Source organism: Nannobrachium achirus, assembly GCF_963921795.1.
Source record: "Nannobrachium achirus genome assembly, chromosome: 17".
Lineage (NCBI taxonomy): Eukaryota > Metazoa > Chordata > Actinopteri > Myctophiformes > Myctophidae > Nannobrachium > Nannobrachium achirus.
In genome coordinates, this window is record NC_137824.1 from 36,547,622 (window position 1) to 36,569,203 (window position 21,582).

General features: G+C 42.5%; 3 protein-coding genes across 3 annotated transcripts in view; 1 reads left to right on the forward strand and 2 right to left on the reverse strand.

The window, feature by feature from the left end:
* Positions 1 to 21,582, reverse strand: part of tmem265 (transmembrane protein 265) — a gene marked incomplete at its 3' end in the record, with an annotated part of 435,019 nt that overhangs the window by 172,310 nt on the left and 241,127 nt on the right. The window lies entirely within an intron of this gene.
* cfl1 (cofilin 1) lies at positions 567 to 8,800 on the forward strand. Its single transcript, XM_080745422.1, has 4 exons — positions 567 to 642; positions 5,356 to 5,666; positions 6,497 to 6,573; positions 7,805 to 8,800. Exons 1-4 carry the CDS (start codon positions 640 to 642, stop codon positions 7,921 to 7,923), a joined length of 510 nt encoding a protein of 169 aa, XP_080601548.1. The 5' UTR covers positions 567 to 639; the 3' UTR covers positions 7,924 to 8,800.
* On the reverse strand, positions 11,222 to 12,355 carry prss23 (serine protease 23; the record flags this gene model as incomplete). Its single annotated transcript, XM_080746706.1, has 1 exon — positions 11,222 to 12,355. One exon carries the CDS (start codon positions 12,353 to 12,355, stop codon positions 11,222 to 11,224), a length of 1,134 nt encoding a protein of 377 aa, XP_080602832.1.

Below are 21,582 nucleotides of genomic sequence, written 5' to 3' on the forward strand. Positions count from 1 at the left end.
AATACTATTTCCATTGTGGTATGTAGGCTAGTTACACTTGCCCCAAATATAGGCTCTATAAATATATATGTATATATATATCAGTAAATTATGCATATTACACAAATAACTGTCCTTTTGAAGGGGACATGGTGCAATAAATTAATGCAAAAAAAAGGAGAAGAAGAAGAAAAACTGAAGTGAAGTGACTAATCGGGTGACCCAGTAGTATACGCGGCAGTGGTGTAATGGGTGTAAAGTAACAAAGTACCCTACATTTTACTCAAGTACAGTTTTGAGGTACTTTTACTTAACTGGAGTATTTCCAGTTTTCATGAGTATTTTTTACTGTTGGTACTTCAAGTACATTTTGATACTAATCATGTCGTACTTCTGCTCAAGCACATTTTGAATTTCTGGTCTTTTACTTGTAACCGAGTATTTCTACATTGCAATATTTGATACTTTCACTCAGGAGTACACGCGGCGGCGCGCCTTGCAGATTCCATGCTCGCGCCCGTACGACGTGAACGCCGGGCGCGGCCGTGCACGCGCAGAGGCGCGCCCACGTGATGTATCCACCGCGAGAGCGCTCCTTCATCATCACAGCCTCATTCAATTTCCACCCAGAGACGACCACCAATACACAGCAACAGCAATATGGTACGTTTGACACTAGATCCTTAATGTTCACAATAGGTGTTGTTGCTGCTGCTGCTGCACTAAAATGTAAAAGGTTTAAAGGTTGGGCGATTGGAAGTCCTTTAAATCAATGGACTCGTGGCTTTTTAAATAAGAATAGAGGTGAATCTGGATCTCCTCAAAATGGCCAAGTCGGGGCCACTGTCTGCTTCGTGAGTCGACATAAATGTCGTTAACTTTGAACATTTTGTTTCCCCTTTTAGTTTTAACAGTTTGGGGGACCTTTTTGTTTTAACATACTTCATTGTCAAAAGAGAAGCTCCGAACCTCTATTCATTGGCTTGCCTTGAACAGCGGTTGCTAGCCGGTTAGCAATTGTTTTGGGGGGGAGGCTCAGACGAGCCATTGTTTATTAGACTTGGAATGTTTTATTTCAGAACACAAAGCTGGGTTCTTTAACGCCCCTCTGGTAACAGACAGTCCGGAAAAGGGGTCTCAAAGACGCAGAGAAAATGACTAACGGGCCAAAAACAACTGGCGCCATTTCCTTCCTCTCCTCTTCGACAAAAAAGGGGCCTCATCGGTGTCGTTTATGGTGGCCCTCGTTAATGTCAGTGAATACAATGGATACGTGAAGCGTTCACGTTTCTGTTGGCTTTCCCCGACGGTGTGTGGGTTGAGGACGCCGGGTAGCGGTGTGACGGCAGGTGCATCGTCGTAGCCCGGGGCTGCATTGTGTTGTGTTGAGCTAACTGTATTGTTAGCGGTGCTGCCGCTGCTGCTAGCGGAGACGAGAGGCGTAAAATGGTAGAGCTTACCGTCCCATAGCCCGTATGGACAGTGGCGAGAAGTAATCAAGTACATTTACTCAAGTATTGTACAACTTTGAGGTGTTTCTTTTCTACTTTACCTGAGTATTTCCAGTTTCCAGTACCTTTAGTTCTACCCCACTACGTCTCCGTCTGCTATTTTCAACCATTTTGTACTTTTACTTTTGGTACTTTATGTACATTTTGATGCTAAAACGTTCATACTTTTACAGGACTTTTACTTGCAACCGAATATTTCTGTTCTGCAGTATTGATACTTTACGTAGTAAAATATGTTAGTACTTTTCCCACCATTGAGTAATGTATTCAATACAAGGGGCTTTTTATTTGCATGGGAATAGTTTTTACTTATTTTAGTTATTTATATTTGGATATTTCAAATCTCCAATACTTCATCTCAGATCCAAATATTGTACTTTTACTCCCTTACAATGGCAGATCTACAAGCTCAAAATGCATCCCATCGTGAGCTAATAATGCATCCCATCGTGAGCTTGTAGATCTGCTATTTTCAAAAGGTTTTTATACAATTGAAAACTTGAAATGGGACATTATGCACAATGAGTGCTTTTGTACCTCAAAGTACATTTTGATACCAATACTTGTGTACTTTTACTTTTACATTTGAGTGAATTTAGAATTCCAGACTTTCACTTGTAACAGTATTTCTACATTGCAGTATTGATACTTTTACTCAAGAAATATGAGTAGGCCTACATTTTCCACCAGTGAACACTGAACAGAATATATTATTACACAAATACAATTGTCTGTTGTTCTGACAACCGACGAGCCAATCACCGGCGTGCCGCGCGGCCTCGTTCTTCCTGGCTATGGGAGTTTTGACACATGCATAATGACAGGCAGTATGGCTGACGTTAGCGGCTGTGATTTCCTTGTTCTTTGTTTGTACTCGGCTAACATCGCTCCAGTTCAACCCTCCTCCGTGTGTGCGCTGCTGAGAATACAGCTAGTTTAGATGACGAACAGCAGGAGTCAAATGCAGACCATGAGCGGATAAAACCGCAGAGAAACACAAGAATGAGTCAAATTGACAGACTTGGATGGTTTCGGAGCAGGGTTTTGCCTTATATAGCAGCGAAGCTAGCGCACATGTGCCGCTCGTTGCTGCATTCAATGGCCCCACCCTGAATTTGGTGCAAAGACATTTTTTTGTGTGGTTGTGTTATTATTTATGCCATTTTATTATTATGAATCTGTTCAAATTCTCAGCCGGTGCCTGTATCCCGCCCCCTATGTTTTTATTTATTTATTTGGGTTAGGAAGGGGGGTGAGGAATATTTTTGAGAGGATGTCACCGTTATGTAAGGTTATAACTTTAGCATTAAGGTTGGCCAGTAGATGCTAACTAACGGGCCTCTTCTTGTTCTTCCTGATTGGAGCTACGCATCTTAATTTGTCCACCGGATGACTTAAAACACCGACAGTAAATTTAGACTGAGGAACCGGCTCCATTGAATGATGTCTTACTTCTCTTATCTTTGCACCCCGTCGTCAAGCCGAATGTTGCAAACATTTGTGAGGCAATAATGAGCCTTCCTCAATGTCTTTGTATTTCCTGAGCAGATCAGAATACCGGTAGTTATACTACATATTTTAAAGTTATTCATTACATGACCATGACCAATCACATAATATTTAATTTAAACTGTTTGCTTTCGATCTTTTGAGCTTATCTAATTCTCTATCCCAAAATGTGAGTGTTCCTAAACAAATAATAATTAAAAATATATTTTAAAACCATATTATGGCTTAGGCTGGCTGGTGTCAAATTATCTAAACTGACAGGTGAAATTTAATGCACAATTATAATTGTTTTTATGCTGATGCCGGTCTTAGTTGTTCCAGTTATGGTGGCCTTTTATGGAAACTGTAGGTATACCATATCAACGTAAAGAAACTGGAACTTTTTGATTATTTGGTTAATTGTCAGGTAATAGTAAGGGTTTCTATAAAAATTAAGTAACTTGAACCCAGACTTTGGGCAACACGCTTGGTGTTTTATGACAGGAAGAGGAGAGGACGAGGAGGCTGTCTGTGGGGAAGTGAGAGTATTCTCTCTGAATGGACTGACCATAAAGGCCCATACACATTGAGCCGAGTCCCCGGGGCCGATTGTCGGGATGATCCCCCGGGGAAATCGTTCGGTCGGCCCCGGAATCGGTCTTGGGTTTGAACAGTACCCCGACACGATCGGATTATGTTAATTAGCTTTTTATGACCTCGGGACTCGTCGGGAGCGCTCCCGATAATATCAAATGACCACCGATAAACCCCCCGGGGACGAGATCTGATCTTAGCCTCGTCTGAGAGGCCCTTAAGAGCAGGTTGTAGTCACACAGGCCTTTGGGTCTATATGATCTATAAAGAGGGGAAACGTGAAGTAAGCTTGCAATTGCTTGAAAATTGGTTGTAATCAGCACTTTTTCCTTTTTTACAATGACAGTCGAGTCAGAATTCAGGAAATCAGAAGTTGGGTGGCTCCCAGTTTTGATGTTTGCTGTTTAATTTGTTTTCTTCAGCTCTGCAGCTTGTCAGAAATCTATATTTTGGTGTTTGTTTTGGTGTTCTTTTGATAATCAATTGCTCTCACCAATAAACCAAGTAGTATGACCAGAGCAACCAAGTAGTATGACCAGAGCAAACCTACCCTCAGTAGCTGTCTACACCCTCTTCTTCACAATTCCCTCTAAATGTGGGTCACTTATTGCTTGCATGTCACTGGATGACAGAAGCACGTATTTTATGTTCTGATGTTTCAGGATATTGCTTTGGCATTTTAAAATGCACACATCTCTTCCTCTGCCCTGTGTCAAAACTATTTGCAGGCGTGGTTAACATCCTCTACCTTGTCTTCCTGACACTGATGTGATTCCGGTGGTGCACTGCCCTAAACAAAATCAGAAGACCTGAGTTGAGTTTATGGGGCAGCTGTGACTCAGGGATGTCACTTGTTTGTATTCCAACAGAAGACCCATTGTCTGTGGCAGAGCCTTGCAGTCTAACCCCCTTAATTCCTGTTTCCACCCCTTTGCTCCTACAGCCCTTCCTGCCATCAAGCTACATGGTGAAACAGAGTCATGTCATGTGGCTGTAAACAGCCTAAACATGTCTTATGTAATGAAAAGGTTATTGCTCATGGTCTATTCAGATATGTATGAGACACACCTGTTGTACTGCACCTTAGTGTTCGCCCAATTGTGGATTTTGAACTTTGGCACTGATAAGCAGCTGTCCAGCTACAATGGGGTTATATCGTAATTTGTTTTCACTTCCTCTACAGCTTCAACAGCTAGAACTTGTTTATAGCAAGTGGAATAATAAGTCCTCCTCACTGACTGAATCACAGATGGTGATTTTATTTTAGCCACTATGTGAAGGCTGGCCAGTATATCATTTATTTCTTCAGATCAGTCTTCTTGACCACCACCGTTTGTAACAAGGGGCCACACCCACACCTTTCATATCGGTTTTCTTTATCAGCTGCCTTTTAAGGAGTGTTGTACTCAGGGTGATAAGTCACATGCAGCCCTCTTGGGTCCTTCTCCAGTTTCTCTGGTGTCAATGTTTTCTGTTCTTTTAAGCTCCACTCCTAGCAAGCTTAACATGATAGCCATTTTCTCTCCTCAGACCGGGCTTGGCTGTTTGTATTTAAGTATCAATATGCGTGGGTGAAATTGAGTTAAATAATTTAATGGAGGACAGAATATTAAGTCGGCAGGATGCAGACTCGAAAAGGCAATTCATTTGTGTTGACATTGTATATGTCAGTGTATAACATTGATATGTCATTGTTCTCAAAACATATTGCTGCAAAAGTATTCTTTGTCAAATTGCAAATGTACTTGAAGATGAAACTAACAGATTGACCTTCTGTGTGCAGGCCTCCGGAATCAAAGTGACAGATGAAGTGGTCGCGGTTTTCAACGACATGAAGGTGCGCAAGGCTCAGGCCAACGAGGAGGAGAAGAGGAAGAGGAAGAAGGCTGTGATGTTCTGCCTGAGCAAGGACAACCAGAACATAGTCCTTGAAGAAGGCAAAGAGATCCTGCTGGGAGACCTAGGAACCACCGTCCAGGACCCCTACCAGCACTTTGTAAAGATGCTGCCCGCAGATGACTGCCGCTACGCTCTGTACGACGCCACCTACGAAACAAAGGAGACAAAGAAGGAAGACCTGGTCTTCATCTTCTGGTGAGAACCCACACACACACACACACACACACACACACACACACACACACACACACACACACCAAGAGTCCAGTGCGTCTGGTTGCAATATACAAACAAAATGCTCACAGTGGTGGCAGATGTAGAAACAGACGAGTAGGATAATGGCAATAGCCTGAGTGTTGGTGTAAAGACCAAGGGTACAATCACACATCTGTGTTAGATGCGTTGTAGCCAACGCAAAGCCAGGGCTTCAAATGCGCCACTTTCCCATGTTGTCTTGCGGGTTGTGGGAAGTGCTTTTCTTTGTGCGTTTGTTTGGATTTGTTGGCTCACTGAAAGAAAATTTGTAGCCGGTTTACTTTTGGTAGACACCCGGTTAACACCGGTCAAAGTTCACTAATGTTGAACTCCAAGCTTCAGAAGTGTTGAACTTAACGCGGCAATGCCATAAACGGCAAGGTCCACCCTTTTTTCCCATAAAATGGAAGTGAAAGGAGAAGCTGACACTTCTGACGTGTATGAAGTGCATGTGTCATCGTGCCCTAATGAAAAGCCATTAGACACGAGCAGTAAATATGTTACAAATGCCTAATTCATGATGTCATTGCCAAGAATGTATAATAAAACTGAAAACATAGGCATAAAGTGTAATGCCTCCATCTGTAGGCTGGATATTTCACCCTGCGACTGCGCCACCTAAAAACATGACCGCAAACTCTAGTACTTTCTCTTAATACACAATTACGTCCATATATTAGAAAGCAAATAGCAAAGTATTCCCTTCTTGGCAACTGGCAAGGTAACTTTTGAACATACATAATGTGTTTAATTGTCTTCATTCCACACAGGGCTCCAGATAGTGCACCCCTGAAAAGTAAGATGATTTACGCCAGCTCAAAAGATGCCATTAAGAAGAAATTCACAGGTGAGATTTAAATGAGTTGTATTGTAGTTATTAGTTAAGAATTATGTTTGACATTTCATTTGTTATTAGATGAGAATCAATGTGTTGTGTGGGTGATTCATTTTATGTATCTAGCTTCAAGTCACGTCACACATTGTTTAGCATGGAAATCAGTTATTTTCACCAAACAACACTGTTGTGCTATGGAGTATAAATTAGGCTTAACCACTCTGGTGTCCCTACTTTGGGCACATCATAGGCAGACATTTTCAAAATGTTTGTCTTTACTTTTCAAGCATGGAAAACGGCAGATATACAAACTCACCACGCATTGCATCGTGAGCTTAGAGATCTCGTAGGGCTTAGCCTGCACCCAAAAATAGCTTGATGTAGCAGCTCTAGTTCAGACACCGTCGGTAATAGAATGCTGATGTCTCACTAGAAATAAGAGGGCAAGGAGAAAATGACAAGATAACCAAAATTAGATGGGCTACATAGTGGGCTACACTGATAAAATGCAGAAGTGCCTTTAAAAATAGTCCTTTAAAGGAGTAGTTCACCCCAAAAAATTACTTATTTTCTATCAATTACACACCCCAAGAAGCCTTGAATTCCTGGAGATTTTTTGTTTTTGTGGCATTCCTAAGCCAATAATTTGATGACCAGCGGTCAGCTAAGTCTCCGGTCTCAAAGAGTCTCCTACTGAGTGTCCTATTGACCGATGACGCGGTCATCAAATTATTGGCTCAAGAATGTGACAAACTAAAAAAAAAAAAAAAATCCATTAATTCAAGGCTTCATGGGCTGTGTAATTGATAGAAAAATACTTTTTGAGTGACTTACTCATTTTCATAGAAAGAACAATAGTATTGTCCTACTTTGACATGTTTTGTATTTCTGCCTTCTGTCAAGCCATAACAAGCCCACATGACTGAAGTTCACATGATCAAATTCCTGTCAAACTGAATGACACAAAAATGCACTGTGACAGACAGAAACGAATCAGTCACAGAAACACTAAAGCAGTCCTTGATTCAACTGAAGGGAATTGCTTTCCATCGCTCACCAGCAAAGCATATGAACCACAAGAGTCAACTGATCAGTGTGCTGGTCGTTTTGTCTCAGGATATCGGCTAATTTACAGCAAAGGACGACACCTCTATTCCTCTAATATAAAATGGATAAATGGAAATAAATAATTTGTTTGAATAAGCAATTTTCTCTTTCCCCCCCCCCCCCCCCCCCCCCTTAGGTATCAAACATGAGTGGCAGGTGAACGGTTTGGAAGACATCAAAGATCGGCGTACTCTCGCTGAAAAGCTTGGCGGTGCATCAGTAATCTCTCTGGAAGGAACCCCTCTTAGTCTATAAATCAAGCCCCAGGCTTCAATCGAGGCCTACCAGACACATCTGATGGGTTCAGCCGTTCATTCCAATTTGGTGCGGAGGGAAGGGCAGAGGCAGAACCGGGATCATTTGTGGCACCTTTGGGGGAGGGATATCGTGGGTGGGTCGGTGTGGGTAAAGTGACAGTATCAAAATTCCACAACTGCAGACTGTCATTCCAGTTCACACAAATGAAGATGAACAAAACACAAAGGAAAACAAAATAAATACAACCGATGAAGAACGAAGACTTTAAAAACTAAAAACACTTAATGTAAATGTATGAAGGACAGGGTTTTGTTCTCTTGGGTTCCATTTGAATGATTGCAGAGAAAGGGACAGGCAACAACTGATAGGATTTCAACTATTGAATCCTCAAAAAATATATATATAATTGTTCCAACTACCTTTTTCTTTTGCCAAACTTCGAGTTAAAGTTTTTCTCTTTTTTAAGTGTGTGTAGTTGAGACTAGGTGTTAGTTCAAACCAAGTTACTTAATTGCACAAGATGTTATCAAAACCTTCTCTGGGGGGGAAACACGGTTGAAGATCATTGATTTTTGTTTGGTTTTTTGTTTTCTGTTTTGAACATGCAAATTCCAAAACTTTACTGAATTCCATTATTTTTCCCTGTTCTGAATGAAAAGATAAAACGACAATGGCATTGATGTTCTAAAGATCACATTCCTCGTTACTTGTTCAAACAAGGATCCGGTGGGTTAGAAGTCTAGATCGTGTTCTTGAAGGGTTCAGATGAGGAGCGATGATGGATTTGAAGCCTGTGTTCAGTATTTAGACTGATTCTTGAATGGTGGATGTTTTGTATCGTCTCCTTATCTCTAATAAAAGGCACTAAACTACTGACTTGGTCTGACTTGATGTTTTTCCACCTATTAGGGCTTCTACTTTGAATGAAAATACTTATAACTTAGAAGGCATTAATCAGGGCATTAATTCATGGCTTATGTTCTGGTGATTGTCCTGTAGTGTAATGACAAATGGGAACGCCTTCAAAGCTGAATACAAGTTTCATATTTTGGGATTCAAACCTGGCTCTTCATTTTATTGTTATATAAATTATAATTCTGGCTTTGGGAGAACAAACTTCTACCGCTCTTACAAGCGAGAATCCCCACTGACACCCCAGACACCAGTGTAAATTAAGAGTAGGGAGACTATTCTAATAACATCTACCACAGTGTTTCCTAACCTGGCCAAAGATAGGGTTCCTCATTTCTAAACAAGTCATTTTTGTCCATTGACTATACATTTTCTTGAAGTGATATCAGACCCAACTCCCCATACAGTATCTGTTATCTTGTAACTAAAACATAGTAAGTCCCACATGTGAGTGACGACATTGTGAAGTTCAAAGTGTGTGTGGGGGTGAAGGGTTCTCGGGTTATTGGGGCCCTCCAGAGATAACAGTTTGGTAACCGCTGTTCTACAATACAGATTTAAAATGTTTTATTCATTCAAATTAGATCTGCAGCTTTTTAGCTCAGTTTCTGGTTAGCGTGTAGGCATTACAGAAATATTGCAGCAGTTTCTCTTTGGTGCCTGTTGAATTCATTATTTGATTGAGAAAGTACATGACAGTACAGTTCACCGATACAAGGTCAACTAAAAGGATAAAGACCACAAGAAAGCCGTTAGCTTGTTTGCATTGGGGTGCCTTTGTACTTGATTGAAGACAACTCAATTCATACAATATTTTGGTAAACTGATAGGGCCTACTTGACATTGGAGGATGACGTTTTGAAATTGAATTGGTATTGGTGACAAAAGCTGTGAAGACCTTTTAATAAACCCTGGCGTTTGTTAGCTACCTGTAAAGGTTGTAATTTATAAGTTCCATAGCCATCAAGAAGTTATAAGAACGCTAATGCAGGTGCTCTACCTATTAAGACCACAAGAGGGCGCCTCAGCTCCACTCCTCTATAATCTTTGGTACAAAGAAATTTGGCACAGCATTGTTAGAAATCTCTCAGTTTATTAAAATATATCTGTAAGCTTATTTCTTTCTCGAAAATAAAATTATTAACATTCTGATCGACCATCCAACCCACACTGAGCAATGTGTGTCCAATGCAGCAACTTTAGAGCAAAACATTTCAGTGGCATTCACAATTTCATTGATTTGTTCATTCAGCAGTCTCATCTTCTGATGTGCTTTGAGGCCTCAAAAATGTTATGTTTGTGGAACTGTATTAAATAAGCATCTATGTCGGTGTCATTATGCAGCATCTCTGGAGAAACTTGGAGAATTTCAGCATGATTCGTTGAGGCCTGTCCTTCCCCATGGCTCAGTCTTGACAGTTGTACAATAATGCAGGAAGTGAATAAAAGCAAACAACAGAAGGAGTGAACATGATTTAAAGATGTACCAAATGGTATCAATTGTTGAATGTTACTTAGAAGAAAAAGAAAAATCATGGGTGTGTCAACTCTACTTACTGTACATACAGCCGGTGTGAGACGGCATAGATTTAGTTTTTCTTCCCCTTTCAATTATTTATTAACCACTTTCAACCTATTTTGGGGCATGTCATTTTAAGCAAACATTTCAAACATTTTATCAAAAATGTCAACAAATTACAAAAATAGTGAAAATAGCATACTAAAAAGCTCAACACGCCAGATCATGATGCCGTGTGAGCTAGTATATCTGCTATTTTCATGAAAGCATTGTGGGTGACAGGAAGTGGCTTTTTAAAACCGTATCAATTCTGGATGTACTGCCTGCCACCACACGCACAAGCACACACACACACGCGCGCGCGCGCACACACACACACACACACACAGACGCACGCACGCACGCACGCACGCACACACGCACACACAGTCAGTGTTATTCTTTCCTCTCTTGTTAAAAGTGGCTTGCTTTTAAAAGGTGGAAATACTGACAATGTTATGAACCCGACTGCGAGGAAAAGTGCATTAAAAGCTGCTGTGATGATGATATCACTGGCAGACATACTTTATGAAGCCAAAGGTCTTCAGAAGCAAATTACAGACAGGAGAGAAATGACTCACTGAGGGAATTGGACCACGAAGGAACATTCCTGCATTTTCGGAGTGGAATTTAGAAGGTGTGATGTCTTATGGACCTTCCATCTTATTTGAATCAGATTCAATTCTATCTCACCTGTTTTACTAGCAGCAATAAGGCACTTTACCCCCATTTGTTGTGAGCCATTATGTGCTTTCTTTTACCCTTCATCCATCATTTAAACGTACCGTCCTTGTTTGATCCGCCTCAACCACAGTCCTGTCTAACTCAGTTCAAACTGCAGTCTTCTTGGTTCCCGTGCACCCAGTAACAGATCTGAGCGAATTTCAGTGGCGTGAAGCGCACAGCCACGTTGTAATCCCGGTTCTCTCCGTTTATCTCCAACCACTGGTGTCCGGAGAAGACCCCGATGACCTTCCTCTCCCACCGCTCCAGGGAGTTGTCCCACACTCGCCCGTAGACCCCCGAGCCACTGGCCCCGGGCCGGGCGTCGCAGTGCTGGTAGATGAGGTCGTTGGACTCGTCCTCCACAGGGCAGAACCGGTACACCAGCTCCCCGGGCCTGTCGCTGTCGAACCCGGAGAAGTGGATGCGCTTCCCGGCCAGGTCCTCGGAGGACGGGGTCACGGCCAGGCGCATGAAGGGCCTGCGATGTGGCCAGCGCAGCTCTAGCAGCGCGTAGTCGAAGTCCATGCTGACCTCCTGGGGGCCCTGGATCCAGCCCTTTGGCACTCGGGTCCGCTTGACCCGAACCCAGCGCACCAGAGGCTTCCTGGAGGAGGTGCCGTTGATGGAGGGAGGGGTGAGGAACCCCACTCTGAGCTTTCGAGCCCCCTTGACATAATCCTTCCCGTCGTGCACGCAGTGGGCGGCCGTGAGGACGTGCCGCTGAGACACCAGGACCCCAGTGCAGCCGGTGGAGATCCTCACCGCCGTGGAGAAAGGGTAGTCCAGCAGGAAATGGTCCCCGCGGATGTTGAAGCGCCCGTCGGCCCCGTAGATCTGCCTTTTAAAACGTTTGTGTCTGAAGGTGACCTTTGGCGCTCTCCGCTGCGGGGGTGGCGTGTGAGAGGTGGTCTCCTCCTCTTCGCTCTCCACGTCCACGGTGGTGAGTGTTCGAGAGCCGTCGGCATACAGGGTCTCAAAGGACAGTTTGTCCTTTAGTTGCTCTCCTCGGTGGAAGCAGCTGGAGTTGCAGTGCGTGGTGAAGTCCAGCTGAGTGTGCGCGCTGAACTGGGAGCGGGTGAGAGGCTGGGGGGCATGAGGCGTCAGGGAGGGCAAATGGGCAGGGAGGTGATGAGGAGCTGTCGGTAGCGACGACAGGGAGAGGGGCAGGAAGAACTGAAGGACCAGGAGTGTGGTAGAGAGACGAGCCAGGAAGGAGTTGTGATGTGGCGTCATGCTGGTGATGGAAAATACTGAAACGAGAGAGAGAGAGAGAGAGAGAGAGATTAATGAACTAAGCAAGAACACATAGCTTGTGATGTTTTCCAGGAACGTCATGAAGTCCTTGCAAAAAAAAGCTATGTTTTGGTTAAAGGAGAATGGGAAGTTTATTAAGAAGATAGGAAACTATGGAGCTTGTTTAGTTGAGCCATCTTGCTAGCACAAACTATAATCAGCATGAAATCTGGACTCTCTCACATTGACAGAAGGATTGGAAACCTTAGTGCCTATGGCAATGAGATCAGCTTACACACAAACAAGGCAATGCTGTAATGTAGGACTTAACATCATCTATTAACAAGGCACCTCCTGTTCCTGTATTATGGATTATTCAGGAAATCGGATTTCAATGCCTCGGTCAACAACATGCGTTTCTCTGTCTGTTTTATCAGTTCACAGGCATCTTTTATTAGCCAAGGTCTGAATGAAGAAAACCTGAGAGCGTTGGATAACGGTCAATAACAATTAGACAAATAAATACAATATTTTATATTTGTATAGGATATAATCAGTAAGTAACAGTGTATCACTCGTTTAAGATTAGTCAAAAGATGATGTTGAGAGAAATAAAGTTAAAAGTGTCGAATTGAATGCATATAGTTTTAGTACATGCAGTTATTTTCCGTAAAACATTAACTACTCCACGGTGCATGTGAACTGTAGGTCCATTAGCCAGGACAAAGGGATACTTGATCCCTCCTGAGACTATGGACCCTCAGGCACTCATGGAACGAAGAGAGCAGGTGTCTGAAAGTGAAAAGAGACAAGTTTAGGCATGGCGGCCGAATGGAGACTTGCATACAAAAGGTGCAGGGTGGGGCCTGTCGATACAACCACATTATAGAATATCCTCTTCTATCAAACCATAAAAGAGACAGGATCACTCCAGAGGGCCTCTGTTAAATGAAGAGTGTTTGTCATGGCGAATGGCACAGAAAAACATCCTGTTCCTTTATGTTTCGTACAAAGTAAAAGCTCTATGGATCGTTTGGAAAGCTCCGTAACAATACTATATGCAGGTCCACAAAAATAATAAACATCCCATCAACTATCACTGTAAACAAGCTAGCAGGCAAAGCCTTTCCTTGGATATCGCATGGGTCTTAACTTCATATTGTTATCAGTGAACAGACTGTGTCAACTGTGTCTTGGCTGGTCTTTGAATCTTAATTATGGAAAAATCTATTCGCCACAAGGCCTTCAACATTCAGTTGCTTACATGGCAAAAAGAAAACTACGGCCTGCTACAGCAATTTCTGCTGATCAAAAGCATTGGTAGAAATTAACTGGTAGATATGCATTAGATTAGGCCACGGAAGTCCATTTGATACAATTGTTAAATAATCCAATAACATTTTTATTGTGATTTGGTCTGATATCGGTCCAGAATTCCTTTTCTGTCTATGTACGGTATAGAGATAACAGTGAAACTCTAATCAAAATAACCATTCTTGTATTCACTTGTAGGCTACATGTAGTGTAGTGGTGAAGACTATCATTTATAGCTGAGAACCTCCATGCTTAAGTGCAGTAACTTTGTCCCATTGTCCAGTAACCAAAACACAACAACTGTCAAGTTCATGGACCCAACATAATTTCTTCCTTCAGGGGAGCAGCGTGGAATTATAGATCATAGAACATATCACATCGGATCCTCATTATTGCAGGAAAAATACCAGCTATAAACCACAGGGCCTTTGTGGGCCACTGGAATCTCTATCTTCCTTTGAGATACTCTTGAGTGACAAAGAAAATGTAGCATTGCAATAACTCTCTCTCTCTCTCTCTCACACACACACACACACACACACACACACGCACGCACGCACGCACGCACGCACACACACACACACACACACACACACACACACACACACACACACACACACGTTTCAGCGTGGGGTACATCATTTGACTCTGAGCTGACACAGCAGGCCCTTAGCCAAAAAAACACCACAACCCTTGGAAAACTGTGCAGGCTCCTCCTATTGAATTCCATAGGAAAATGATAGCTGAACGTGACAAAGTTGGTGTATGTTAGTGGAAGGGCATTGCTTTGGGGTTAGTGCAGGCTACTAAGCCTGGATACTGGATGATTACATTTTGAAAGGGCCAGGTTTGTCAAGCATCGAAAGACCATCAGTAGCTACACACCAATCTTAACTTAACAAACACACACACACACACACACACACACACACACACACACACACACACACACACATATATACACACACACACACACACACACACACACACACACACACACACACACAATCATCATCATTATCATCATCATCATCATCATTGTAATTTGATGAGCACAACAAAAATAAAGGACACCTTTAAATTTAACATGCACTTTGATTTGAACTGGTGACAAGGTTGAATGAAAATTACATTTTAAACTAATTGATATAAGAACACCTCTAGACTCCCAGGTCAAAGCTACACTTGAACCCTCAACCACACATTCTTCATGACATCTTACTTTGACCCTATAGTGAAGCCCCTGGAATTATATGGGGACATTTGATTCCAAAGTCAACCTTTTTCCTGAATAGAGACCCTATATCCCCCCAACCCTCCCCATATTGAAGCTTTGTCATCCTGTACCCTTTTTAAACCAACGGCCTTATAGTGTCTCTCTGAGTGCTGTTATGGGACCCCAAAGACAACACACTTTGTTGACTTTTTCCTGTCTATTGTGGAGGTCTAAAGATAACAGTCACTGGTAGCCTACTGGTCAAATGGGGCCGGGGACTATGGGGGGAATATATATATATATATATATATATATATATATATATATATATATATATATATATATATATATATATATATATATATATATATATATATATATATATATATATATCATCATACTACAATGTCAGTGGTTCCGTTCCCAAACGTTTTAGCTCGAGACCCAAAAGATAAATCAGACGTTTGCTGAGGACCCAAACAAGTGAAAACAGCAGATCTACAAGATCATACTTCGCGTGTGAGCTTGTACTGTGTAGATCGGCTATTTTCACATATTTTCTATGGAATTTCTTAGATTTTTAATTATTGTATTTATTAATGAAATTTAAAAAGAAATCTTTTTTGGTAATGTTTTTTTCTTTTCTTTTTTATGTTTTTATATCAATAATTAAAAACAAAATGTAGGGAAAAAAAATTAAGGCACCAAGAAAAATGTGTCCGCGACCCAAACATGGGTCCCGGCCCACTGTTTGGGAACCACCAGTGTGCTACATGATAACATACACAGGCAATAGTTCAACGTTACCTCCTAAAACTGCGATTAAAATCCGTAATTAGGCTACATCCCAGTCACGTTTCTCTCTCCATCAATTGTTCTGTTCATTGTAATATTCCAGCTCTTCATGTCTATTATTTGTGACAGATCCTGTCCTAGTTTATGGACTTGTCCGGCGGAACGCGTATCCACACAACGTGCGTAAATCAAGTAGCCTGCAAAAACGCCACGGTTTTGTGACCCGCCAGATCATGCGTGCGCCGTATGGATTATTCTGTCCAGTTCTGAACCTCCTCCGAAACCCGGCTCGCTCAAATAAATGTCTCTGTGTGAGAAGGATTTGTGCAGCAGCAACTCCCTCCTTCGTGGTCCTTCTGCCCCGCCTCTGACTGCTACTGGAAATATGGGACAGTTTTAATTGTCACCCTGGTGCCAGTTAGAAGGTAGGTAGGGTGCATGTACTGTATAATAACGAACTGACATGCTTTCTAATTGTGTATGGTGGTGGTGCCACCCTGTCCTAATGCTTTAGGCAAATTTGGAAAAAACTAAGAAGAAGAAAAAAGAAAGAAAAGAAAACAGACTTTATAATTAAAAACACCTTTTACAGTGATTTTTATCCCACGATTTTGTAACCCATTTCCAGTGCCAATTGCCTAAACTGTAATCCTGGGCGCTGCTCTCCCTCTGCCAACCTGGGAAGAGCCCCGAACTGAGCTCATGCTTCCTTCAGTGCATGAGGAGTGTGTAGGCTGCTTCTTATTACCTGACAGGGGGGAGTTTCCCTGGCAGGACAAAGTGCGTGGAAGGAACACGTTATTCCAACCAGTTCCATTCCCCTCCAGAGAGAACCCCAGCTGGCCAGGGGGAGACAGAGTTTTTTGTAGGGTACCTTCCCTAGGGGACCCAAGTAGAACATGCAAACTTCACACAGAAAGGCCCTTTTGCCAACCCCACCTATATGGGCACAGAGACAACGCGCCCACAGCATCCCCGGCAGGAATCGAACCCGGGAGTTTCTAGCTGTGAGGCGACAGCACCGACTGCGCCTCCGAATTAAATACACTTTTATTTGCCTCATGTGATTCCTTCACTCTCCCACCTTTCCAGTCTCTCTATTAACCGTCCTTTTCAGATATAATTTGTGTAGTTTATACTGAATACAGCATAAAAAGCCCAAAATGCCCTTACAAAAAAACATTTGGGTTTACCATGTAAAGGTTTTGGGCACAAGTCATTGCATGTCTTCCTGCCTTCCTGTCCCCTTTGCCCCTGTGTTAATGGTTGCTTGCAAAAACTAAGAAGTACGTTTTTAACCACATCTCTATTTGCATCAGCGTGTTAGGCGCTCTGTCAACTCGGTAGCTGGCAGCCAAGCAAGAAAGGTCTTGTCTCTGCCATGGTTGTATTCCAGCACAGCTATATCTACGCCAAAAAGCTATCAGAGTTGTACCTGAAACAAATTAATTCACATAAGATCATGGCTGTCAGGCAGAGGATTCCACAGGTGTCGGGGCATGTTGGCTGAAGCGTTCATCCTGTGTAAGTTGTCACGTCTGGCTTTCGCTGCCTGGATCTCTGACCTTGATCTCCAAAGAGGTCTTTCAAAAAATCTCATTCAGGAGCTTCTTTAAACCTGTGGAATTTGTGAAGCCTCGCTCCTGCTGTCTCTCAGAGAGCAGTTTCAGATGTGAGACAGAGCTCTTTTAGTCACAGGAATGCTGTGGAATCTCCCAACGAGTACACAAGACAAGCCCTCCACACAATGTGTCCGCTGTTGCCCTCGCTGTGTGACTGTCACACCAAAGGGAACACCTTCCAAATCCGCCCCTGTCCCCTTGGCAACCCTGCGTTGGCTGTTGATAAAAGAAACCCTGTGCTAATTCAGCTCTGGCACCATGAATAACATGTTGTTTACAGATGGCTCCACTGAGCCTAAGGTATGTTCCCTATTGTAGCTATGTTCCCCTTTTTACAATCATATTGGAAACACAGGGTAGACGGCAAAAGGCCAGAGATGTGTCAATGTGTAAATGTGCAAAGCTGTAAGCATATAATGATATCACTCTATCTTTAGAAAACAGAAGCGCTGTGTCGCAGCGAGAGGCAGAGCCAGAGAGAAAGAGAGATTCCCTCTGGGTCTCTCTCGCTCTTTCCCTATTGCTTTTTCCTCTTAAATCCTCCTGATCCGGTTTCTGTTCATAATTGTTCACAAATATACCACAGTGTGTTTGTTTACCATCGCACAGGATGTGACGCAACTACCTCTTGTGCTATTTATGCAGTCCCTTTATACAGTCGAAGCCAACACGACTGTTCACATGCACACAGGCTGCATGTTTCATCCAAGCGACTCATTTTGGAATGCAAACACTCTGAGGCATGTTATCACAGTATGGTCTCCTTCTCAGCCTATAGCCGGTATCTCCAGTGAGATCCTGTAAAATCAAGGTGATGGTTAAGGAATCTTGTTAATAACCAGAATCAGCCCTCTCTCCTGTCAACAGGTACAGGCTGGTACAGTGGATCAGTTGTTCCTTGCGTGACCTGGGAGTCATGGCACCCACAGACTGAGGGGAGCGTTGTCAGTACTGTAGGCCTCCATAGTACAGTGGTTCCCAAACCTTTTAGCTCGAGACCCCAAAGAGAAATTAGACGTTTGGCCAGGACCCCAAACTAGTGAAAACAGCAGATCTATAAGCTCACAACGTGTGCCGGGTAGATCGGCTCTTTTCACTACTTTTTAGTCATTGTTATATTTTATTTATGGAATTTCTTAGATGTGTCTGTTTGTTTGTTTGAAAATTGAAATTCTTCTATTTCTTTTTTCTTTTTCTTAAAATAAAATGAAAATGATATATATATATATATATATATATATATATATATATATATATATATATATATATATATATAAATCGGTCCGTGGGTTCCGACCTACTGTTTGGGAAACAGTTGAGGTGGATGCATGCACAGAGGACTGGGCGTGCTGAAAAGAATGTAATGCAAACCTTTTTTTTCTTATAAAAAAATAGTATAGTAGGTTGACAGGAAATGGGGAGAGATGGGGACTGGGGAGTGACACTTAGCAAAGGCCGTTGGGATTGGGACTCGAACCTGTGGCGCGCTGTCAGGCTACATTGAGCCTAGGTGCCTGGACCGCCTTGTGGTGGTACGTCAATATTTTCAATGATATCTTGAATTTAGTGCTCCAAAATTCTTAAATAACTAAGTTATAAACCTCCCTTTTCTGGAGAAAACTTTGGTAAAGCCTCCCTTATTACAAAACCAAAAACCACAACAAAATTATATTTACTGTACTCTCAGTTTTGAAGGTTTCAAACAAGAGCTCCTTTCTCCTGTTTTTGTGTGTTTAAATCACAGGTTCTGAAGGTCCCCTACCACCACACACATGCTCGCAAAACTCACTCTTTCCTACATGATTAATTTAAGCAAACAAATAGTAGCACAGAGACCCCTTTTCCCCTGAGGAAATGAGTGTCATTATCATTTATGTACAACTGTATTAATAGTCTGTCAAGTTGTGTCAATGGGGAGGAGAGAAAATAAATGACCCCAGCAGAACACCAGAAGTGTGGCAACTGCAATGGTCACCTGGTCAATCCTTTTTGTCACTCTGGATTAATCTATATTTTCAGAAAATTTTGCTAATATGCCTCATTACTAGGGATGGGTATCGTTCACCTTTTAATCGATACGATACCTTTTTCGATACCTGGGAATCGATACGATACCTTTTTTGATACCATTTTCGATACTTTTTATTTATTATTATAATTATTATTTGCCTTTTTCTATGGGCTATTTTATAGACGTTGGATCATTATCATAATAATAAACATTATAGGCTATTCTCGGCTATTTTCACAGTAACGAGTGTAGCCTACTAAAGCAGTCATTAAACTCTCAGTAGCCCAACTAAGATGCGACCGGCAAGGGGTGCATTCAAAAGTATCGAAACAAGGTATCGTTCGTTTTTACGTGAACCGATACCGATAGTATCGACGTCATTGAATCGATACCATTAAAAGTATCGCTGACGATACCCAACCCTACTCATTACTGGTGGGGGTCTGGGCTGGTTTAGACCTGAAGAAACAGTAAAAGTTTCAGCTGTGTGAGTTAACCCTGGGTATGTGGTGATTACGAACGCCAGTGTAACATTTGCATACGAGTCAATTACGTGATGTAAAAAGAATTGACCATTGACAATGCATTAAATATTTCAAACAACAAGGGTGCATATTTTAGATTGTAATTAAAGAATATAAAAGATGAGTGTTAAAATTATTTAATTAACTTCTTTCTATTGTTTTAGAGATTCTTATTTCAGTGGGTGGGGGCATGCGTACAAGTGGCTAAATATGTCATTTTACACAGAATAAGCCCATTCCCAAGATACAACGCAACCTTTCATGGTTGGATGTGACTTATGGGGGCTAGAAGTGTTACTGTAAATAGCAATAAAGAAACTGCTGGCTTATTGTGTCTAAAAAGACATATTTAGCCACTTGTACGCATGCCCCACATTTTAGCACGGTAAACGCGATAAAACAATAGAACGAAGCAAATGAAAACATTTTAACACCCCTCATCCATATTCAAACCCCAGTCTACCTGTAGTTGTCTCCACCAGGGGGAGAGTATGTTTTCGCCCCTGTCCGTCCGTGCGTGCGTCCGTCCGTCCGTGCGTCCGTGCGTCCGTCCTCCAAGTTTGTTACCAGCTAATCTCCGGCACCGTTGGCCCGGTCGCTGCCAAAATGAGCACACACACTCCTTGGCCGGCTACAGACCTAAAGGCACAAAAACGAGTGCGTGTCGTGTGGGGGAGGCGGGGGGCAGGCACAGCGCAATGCATTCCGGATGGGAGTCGAGTGGTTTGAAGTCGAGTGCGAGTCGTGTGGTGTTGTGTGGTTGCGTCCAACTTGCTCACGACTCGCACTAGACTTCAAACCACTCGACTTCCATCCGCAATGCATTGCGCTGTGCCTGCCCCCCGCCTCCCCCACACGACACGCACTCAACTTGTGCGTTCCAGTCTGAGTGCAGCGCTTGGATGCCAATTCAGAACCTCTGCCCCACATTTTTCGAATGGCCCTGTTCTAGCGCCACCATGAGGCCGATGTTTGCAAAACACATTTCTGTACACTACTCCTACAGATTTTGTCCAAAAATCACACAAATCGGTAGACAGTATCTCTACAGTCATGTGATCGTCACGGATCTGTCTGATTGTCCATATTCCATCCTGATTGGCTGATATTGGCTTTCACAGTTTGTAAGATTGGTCCAGTGCAATTAACATGAAATCGCGCACACACGTTCCCACTAGGCCGAGGAAGAAATGCCACTTCAAATTTTTGAAATCAGCTATAACAGGCCGATTCGTGGTTTTACCTATAACCTATAACTAACCGATCAGTTTCAAACTTTGTAAGCGCACTCCCTGGATGCCAATTCAGAACCTCTGCCCCACATTTTTCACATGGGCCTGTTCTAGCACCACCAGGAGGCCAATTTGTGCAAAACTACCTTTTGGCCAGTTCTCCTACAGATTTTGTCCAAAAATCACGCAAATCTCTACAGTCATGTGATCGACATGGATCTGTCTGATTGTCCATATTCCATCCAGATTGGCTGAGATTGGCTTTCAAAGTTTGTAAGATTGGTCCATTTTGGACAAAATGCCTCAAATCACAAACGCAGAGTGCAATTAACATGAAATCGCACACACACGTTCCCACTAGGCCGAGGAAGAAATGCCACTTCAAATTTTTGAAATCAGCCTCATGGTGGCGCTATAACAGGCCAATTTGTGGTTTTACCTATAACTCCACCGATCAGTTTCAAACTTTGTAAGCGCACTCCCTATAGGCCAAGGAAAAACCCTTTCCTTGCA